The sequence below is a fragment of the Archocentrus centrarchus genome, chromosome 20 (genome assembly GCF_007364275.1).
Source record: "Archocentrus centrarchus isolate MPI-CPG fArcCen1 chromosome 20, fArcCen1, whole genome shotgun sequence".
In the NCBI taxonomy this organism is placed as follows: domain Eukaryota; kingdom Metazoa; phylum Chordata; class Actinopteri; order Cichliformes; family Cichlidae; genus Archocentrus; species Archocentrus centrarchus.
The window spans coordinates 26,454,774-26,461,691 of record NC_044365.1 but is presented as its reverse complement, the minus strand read 5'-3'; the positions used below and the strand labels follow the sequence as shown (position 1 = coordinate 26,461,691).

General features: G+C 39.5%; 1 protein-coding gene across 2 annotated transcripts; it reads right to left on the bottom strand.

Moving 5' to 3' along the window:
- Nucleotides 1–1,061: 1,061 nt before the first annotated feature.
- On the bottom strand, nucleotides 1,062–6,888 carry mtfr1 (mitochondrial fission regulator 1). 2 transcript variants are annotated; one of them, XM_030756753.1, is made up of 8 exons: nucleotides 6,705–6,888; nucleotides 6,011–6,129; nucleotides 5,746–5,844; nucleotides 4,914–5,047; nucleotides 4,546–4,781; nucleotides 4,123–4,366; nucleotides 3,076–3,256; nucleotides 1,062–2,065 (listed from the first exon to the last, which is right to left on the bottom strand). In XM_030756753.1, exons 2-8 carry the CDS (start codon nucleotides 6,044–6,046, stop codon nucleotides 2,018–2,020), a joined length of 978 nt encoding a protein of 325 aa, XP_030612613.1. In that variant the 5' UTR covers nucleotides 6,047–6,129; nucleotides 6,705–6,888; the 3' UTR covers nucleotides 1,062–2,017. The 2 variants fall into 2 exon arrangements, with proteins under 2 accessions (XP_030612613.1, XP_030612614.1); XM_030756754.1 differs by lacking the exon at nucleotides 6,705–6,888 and adding an exon at nucleotides 6,327–6,475.
- Between the last annotated feature and the right edge of the window lie 30 nt (nucleotides 6,889–6,918).

Below are 6,918 nucleotides of genomic sequence, written 5' to 3'. Positions count from 1 at the left end.
AGTCTGAATCATTGATATAAAGCAAGATGGATCCATGCTTTCATGTTGTTCACAGCAGAAATTCAGCAACATTCTTCCAATCTTCTGTTGTCCAATTTAGATGCAAATCATAGGTTTGGTTTTCTGCTCTTAGCTGACATCTGGTGTGGTCTTCTGCTGTAGCCCATCTGTTTCAAGGGGCAACGTATTGTGCATTCAATGATGCTCTTCTGCATGCTTTGGTTGTAACACATTGCCATTCGAGTCACTGTTGCCTTCCTATCAGCTTGAAATAGTCTGTCCACTTTCCTCTGACATCAACAACTGGATATTTTCACTTTGTTGGACCATTCTCTATAAATCCCAGAGATGGCTGTGTGGGAAAATCCCAGTAGATCAGCGGTGTCAACCAACACATCACACTGAAAGTCATTTAAATCACCCATCTTCCCCCATCTGATGCTCAGTTTGAACTTCAGCAGGTTATCTTGACCTTATCTACATGTCTAAATGCACTGGGTTGATATCAGGTGACTGGCATAGATATTTGCATTAGCAAGAAGTTGGACAGGTTTTCCTGACAAAGTGGCCAGTGAGTGTAGATCAAAAAATGCATGTAAAAATTAGCTATAAAGGTTACACCAAAAACCATTATTATGGTGCACTTTGACTGGAAGTTGAATTTTACATAAGAAATAACTTAACGTGAACTGCAAGGGTATGCCGCACAGCAGAGATGAAAGTTTCGGGGCGAATAGGATTTTTCAGAGTTGCCACCATGTGATTGGCTGATTAGATATTTGCGTTAAGCAGTTGAACAGAAAGTGGCTGATAAGTGTATAACCATAAAGCAATTGGCTTATAAATTATTCTGTTTTCAGGTTGACTGTTTTTAAAATGTCCCATTTAACTTGAAAACCAGCTTACAACCCAAAGTATTTAAATACAAATACACACATCGGATTTTTCAAATAAAAATTCTCAGAATGACCAAATCATCACCTAATTGTTTCAACTCTATATATAATTACTGCCAAAAAACAAACAAACAAAAAACCCCACAGCAAAACAGGTCAGGGTAGATAAACTTTTATTTATTGGTTTGATAAATTAACTTTTATGTAGGACAACTTAAACAAAAACTACAATTACTACTGACATATCCAGTCCCATAAAAAGATAATCCAGCTGATGTGCAGCAGCAATTACAGTGGCACACATAGTAATAGTAACACAGAAATGTTAATGTGCATTCCTTAATTAAACAAAAATACTTCCTAAAAACTTTGAATGCCTCTGAATCCAATCCGGACATGGAAATGTGATCAATACCTGCAAGAAAGCAGGATTTAGGCAATACCGACGACTTTGGGAATGTTTGTTAAAACACGGCATCAGTACAGAGCTTTCCAGTATTGCGACAGTGTTATTTAGTGTTGTTGCTGAACCTTCAGTCTAGAAGAGTGTTTCTCAACAGAGCTAGAAACAAAGTGCTGCGCATGTACCTCCACTGTTAAGTATCTAGCAGCAGTTGTAGTTTCTCAATATTAAAGCATCGTTTCAAAAATAAAAAAAAAAAAAGGAAAAAGGGACATGAAAAAGTCAAATTTGGCAGTGAAAGGTGAAATCTTGAAAGGCTTCAGTGGAGCATCTTTGGTTCTTATACTCATACAGAAAGACGTGCATAATTTTGAACCAGTTAAAGACAAGCCACAGAAAGACTGGCAACTAAGAAACAACGTCCACAGGCTCAGAAGATAAAATATTATGTCGCGTTGCTGACCTTCACTCAAGACTGACTCTTAAACACAAAAATTAAGACCTTCAAAAATAAAGCAAAACATTTTTAAAAGCAGGAAGTTAATATAAGTTAGAAAAGTGCAAAATCAGTCAGGACGATCACCTGGTGAAACACTATGAGAGCACACGAGGTCGTACTTGGGCAAAAATCCCTTTTCGTTCCATAGAAACAGATGATATTAAGAGGCATTTCAAAGTGTCTGCAGAACATCTGGACTTTACGCTTAGATCTGTCTGTTCACAGGAACTTTCTTTTTCCAGTTGCTTTCAACATGTGCTGCCCAAACTGTAGAAAAAGACAAAAACACAGAGTTAAGTCCATCTCTGGAAAGCACCTAGAAGGGATTGTAACTCTCAATTCCATGACAAAAGAATGAATTAGATCCTGAATTGATATCTACAAACACTGAGCTTCAAATAATTTATTAATCTTTTTTTTTTTTTTTTTTGCCTCGTGAGGCAGCAAACTTCTCATAAGATCAGCTTGTGGTTCTGCTTCAAACTGCTCACTTGTCGCTAAGTTCGTAAGGACCAATCAGCATCCTTTTGAGAAACTCCTGGCCAATAAGGTTGTACTTAAAGGCATGTTTCAGGAGTGATGAAACATTTTTTCAAAATAACTTTCTGTGAGTGCCTTTTATGCACAAATTTTACTTGTGAAGACAGAAGGAGAGCTCTACCAACAAGCTAGCGACACAGCTAGTCAAGGTTATTAAAGATAACTAAAACTAAATATATGTGAAAAAAAAAACATTTTAGTTTACTAAAATAAAAACTAAAGTTTTGAAACAAATGAAAACTGAAATGATTTTGTGAACTTGGAAAACAAACTAAACTAAAGATAAAAATATAGAGGAAATATCCTTAGTTTTAGTATTTGTTAATTTGGTACATTTATTATCCAGTCTTGGTTGATGAGGCTTTGATGAGATGTCTCCAAGACTGTGAGTCAACCGCTCAATACAATAATACTTAAAAAGACTCACTAACAGTGAAATTAACAAAAACTGAACCAAAACTAAACATGTTCAAACAATAAAAAAATAAACTGAAATGAGCAAATTCACTGAAACTCAACTGATTTTCTGAGACTCGATGTGCTGTAATTTATTGACGTGACTGGTTGAAGATAGATGCTTCATTCAACACCTGCCAGATTTTTTGACAAAGCAGGCCTCCTACAAACTGTTCTGAAGAACGACTTCCTGTATGGTTCTGTGAATCAGACCATCTGGAGTGTCGGGTTAACTTCTTAAATTAATATAAGCCTCCCGATAATACAGCAGCATTTCTCACCAGAGGGGTTTCATTCCCAGGTTTCACTTCTGAGACAGGAAGTTTGAAGTCTTCCCTGTCATCCTGTTCACTGTCGCTTCGATGACGGTGAGCAAACTTGCGCTTCAGGGCTTCGGCGATGAGAGCTGCAGCATCTGCCGGCTCCTTGGACTTCACTTTGGCGTCATCTTCCACCAGACGACTGTGAACACGTACAGGCGATGAGGGCATTTACACATCTTACTGTAATAGACCAAATCTCTCTATTTGTTCGCAAATTCCTCCAAGACCATCAGGAGGTGAGCAAGCAATCTTGGCACACAGGTATGCCTCAGACTCCTGAAGGTTCTCGTTTTTATCAGCTATGATAACGTCATCACGTTGCCTTAGCAACCACCTAGCAACTGGCTAAAATGACCCGCTTTTAGCCTTTATGCAGCTATAACACCTCATAAAAGCACTGCATGATTTTCATGACAATAACATCTAATTTATAATCACAAAAGATGAATTATGCATGCTATATTATGACGTCTGGAAACCGCCTAGCAACAGGCTAAAAGGGCCTGTTTTGAGCCTTTATGCATCTGCAACACCTTAGGAAATATCCTATTTTAATTTCACTACAATAGCCTCACATTAATGCCCACAAAACTGTAATTATACATGCCTAGCAATGGGCTAAAGATTACAAACATCTACCACCTCTATTAAAAAACAAACAAAAAAAAAACCTTTCCTCAATGTGAATATTTGACTATTGAATATTTATATCAGTTGCAAACAGCATGAACAGAACTAACAATACTGTAACACTGAGATGTAGTGGTTGTGGCAATACGTAAGAATTCTGCGTGACACAAACATATCTTAATAGCAGCGGCTCGAAAAAAGACGAGACAGAATGTTTTTAATTCTTAACACTTTGGTTATTTACCAAAATGTAAACAGACACAATCAGAAGGACTTGCATTCACTTATTAGACTTGAGACACATCAGAAACACTTCACTGGTCACTTTTCGTCATTTCCAAATGCATCTCATTCATGTCTTAAGCGAAGGCCTACCTTTTCACTGAGCGCAGTTTGACTTTGTTGATGTCCTTCAGGACATCAAGCATGTTGGGGATTTCTGCTGGCCTTGCCTCCAAAACTGTCTGCCCGCCTGGCTTCTTCCCTCTACGCTCTTTTATCAGTTCGATGGCTGAAAATGTCTGCTGCAGACTTGGGGGTGGGGGTGGGGGTGGAGGAGGGGGAGGTGGTGGTGGTGGTGGTGGGGGAGGTGGCAGGTTGCCACAGGGTGGAGGTGCCCCTGTGGTAGCAGCAAATTTGACACAAAAGAAAAAAAGAGAGGGAAAAAAAAAGAACATTAGCCATTTGACATGTGAAACTCTGCTGCCATCTAGAGGAGAATTTATATTATTACAACTGAACAAGAAGAGGAACATGAGAAACTTTGCAGTTGCTCAGTATGGTGCAAGAAAGAAATACCTTGCTGTGCACTCTTTTCTTGAGCCAGAACGATTTGTGCTATCTGAGCTCTGAGTTTTGCAAGCTCAGTCTCCAGCGCACTGATCTTCTGAAAGGCTTCATCATTGGCAATAACTGACCCCTGTGGAGCTGAAGCTCCCTGATGCAGGCTGGGTAGAGAGTTCTGGCAGGTTAGGTGGCTTCTTTGAGGATGAGGCCGGTGGGCTCGAAACATGAGTCCTGGTGGGATCCCCAACCTGTTTCCATTACAGATATGAAATAGAACTGCCTTCTTTTAGACACTCTTTACAGGCGTTCAATTCTTCAAGCCACAACTTCAATCTGATCCAAAAAATATATCTTCTTACAGATTATCACTCTGCTCTTACCTCGGCTTGCCAAAGTAGTTGTCTTCATCATCCTCATCCCTTTCAATCCAGGCGACATCAGCCAGAGTGGCCACCAGGCTGTTCTGCCTCCTGGTGCCAACCAGGACACCAGCTTCCTCATAATATGGATAAAGCTACCAAAGAAGAAGCCATGTTCAGCATTAGAAGATAATGCTTAGAAAAGAAAAACATGCCAGATGACAGTACACACTGGCATACACTACAACAACTAATGTTAAAAAAAACAAAACACCATTAAGTAAAAATTAGGGCGGTTTAGAGGAAGAGCATCTACATATTGGTAATGAAAGTTTCAGGTAGTTCTGTAGGACTTTAATCAACTCATGGTTCTTGAAGGTTGCTGAACCAACTGACCTAAAGCAGACATACTGCATTCCTCATAGCTACGGAGGGTAGCTGGAGACAGAAGAAAAGAAGAGAAAGCACAGAGTTGAAGGAAAGTGAAGAACAGCAAGGCAGTTTAACATTTTTAAAATGCTACTCAAATAACTCAAAGGTTGGGTCTAAAAAAAAAAAACACTTCTGACACACAGAAGACACACAGTAAGTGTTCTCATGGTAATCAAATATCCCTTCATCCACTGTTTATGGTTCAGAAATGAACACAGGCGAGCAGCGGTAAACAAAAGCTAAAGAGGGCATGCACGTCTCTCCAGCGGGCAGAAAAGAGGTGCAGGAAAACAGATGAAGAGACAGGACTGAATCACAAGAAGGACAACATGCTGTTGTCTTAAATCAAACTCATTCTATTCTAATTTGCCTTAAATAACACATAACTATAAAAACTACTATGAGATTAACGTGCCCTCACCTGAAAATGAACCCTGGGGCAGGGTTTAATGGGAAGACTTGTACCTATTCTCCTAACAATACTTCTTGAGGACCCATAGAGCTTTACTGATCCAGAAGCCTGCAAAAGAAACAGCAATACATCAAGTACAGGTACAGTTAACTTATTATTCTAATCAAGGTGAAAGCACCAGCCTGACAAAGACCACACACACAGAGACCACACTGAGACTGTGTCTCAGTCTTACAGGTTGTGAAATGTATGGATATAAATTCACATCACATACCAGGTCCATTTCCATCCTTGCATACTCTTTATCCATTCCTGCCAACGCGTTTTAAGGGCACAATGGCACACACGCCAACATAAACATCATCATCATTATCGTCATCACCAACCAGTGATCTAGAAGAAACACAAAACAAGAGCGAGAAGGTCAGGTTCAACCACCATCAAGCACAACAGTGCTGGAGGAGCTCTGTGGATCTACGATGTACAAAGTTTAAGATGCTCTGGAACAAAAGAAATTACATCAGAAATTATCATTTTTCAAATAAGTGGGCACAATGTACTGTTTCTTTTAGAAACTTGGCTGCTCTTACATTGCACTTCCCCACCAAGATGATTATTTGTGAAAGCCTGTCTTTCTATATGACATTGCTGAGCCACACATTTATCCTTCTGGCACTACACCGAAAGGATAATCATGGGAACGACCGTTGTCAAGCTAACACAGGCCAGTGTGTTTGTTAAGTCTATGGATAAACTAAATGACTCATTCTCAACTTCAGCGGGCATTTATGCTAACCGGCTAATAATAGCGGCAAGATAGCTAATTCCAGACGGTAAAGTTTATTAGGATTTATCTTAGATGTCCTTTATAATAACTTTTAACATATCCCAGATAATTATCACCACGCGTGTATACGTTGTATTCACATCCAAAGATCAATGTGTGCCTTGCTTTGATTCCAACTTACCGGATTTGCGTTTCCAGAGCAACTTTCTCAATTTTTGCACCTTGTCAACACGACGGACTCGTACAGCAGAAGTGGCTAACATGGGCGGCCCCATGGGATGCGTTTTGATCCAATTGAAAAAGGGATTACGCAGAACAAGCTCACAATTGGTTATTCTAATTGATTGGCAAACAATTTCACCAATTGGTATTGAGCTCTAAAACACATCTGCCTC

What these genes read in the sequence shown, in the direction of transcription:
- mtfr1 (XM_030756753.1), bottom strand. Translation starts at nt 6,046, where the DNA reads ATGGATAAAGAGTATGCAAGGATGGAAATGGACCTG. An exon ending in GCCCCAGGGTTCATTTTCAG is followed by an intron (nt 5,048 to 5,745) that starts GTGAGGGCACGT and finishes CTTCTTTGGTAG; the next exon opens with CTTTATCCATATTATGAGGA. An exon ending in CTGGGAATGAAACCCCTCTG is followed by an intron (nt 2,066 to 3,075) that starts GTGAGAAATGCT and finishes CTTTTTCTACAG; the next exon opens with TTTGGGCAGCACATGTTGAA.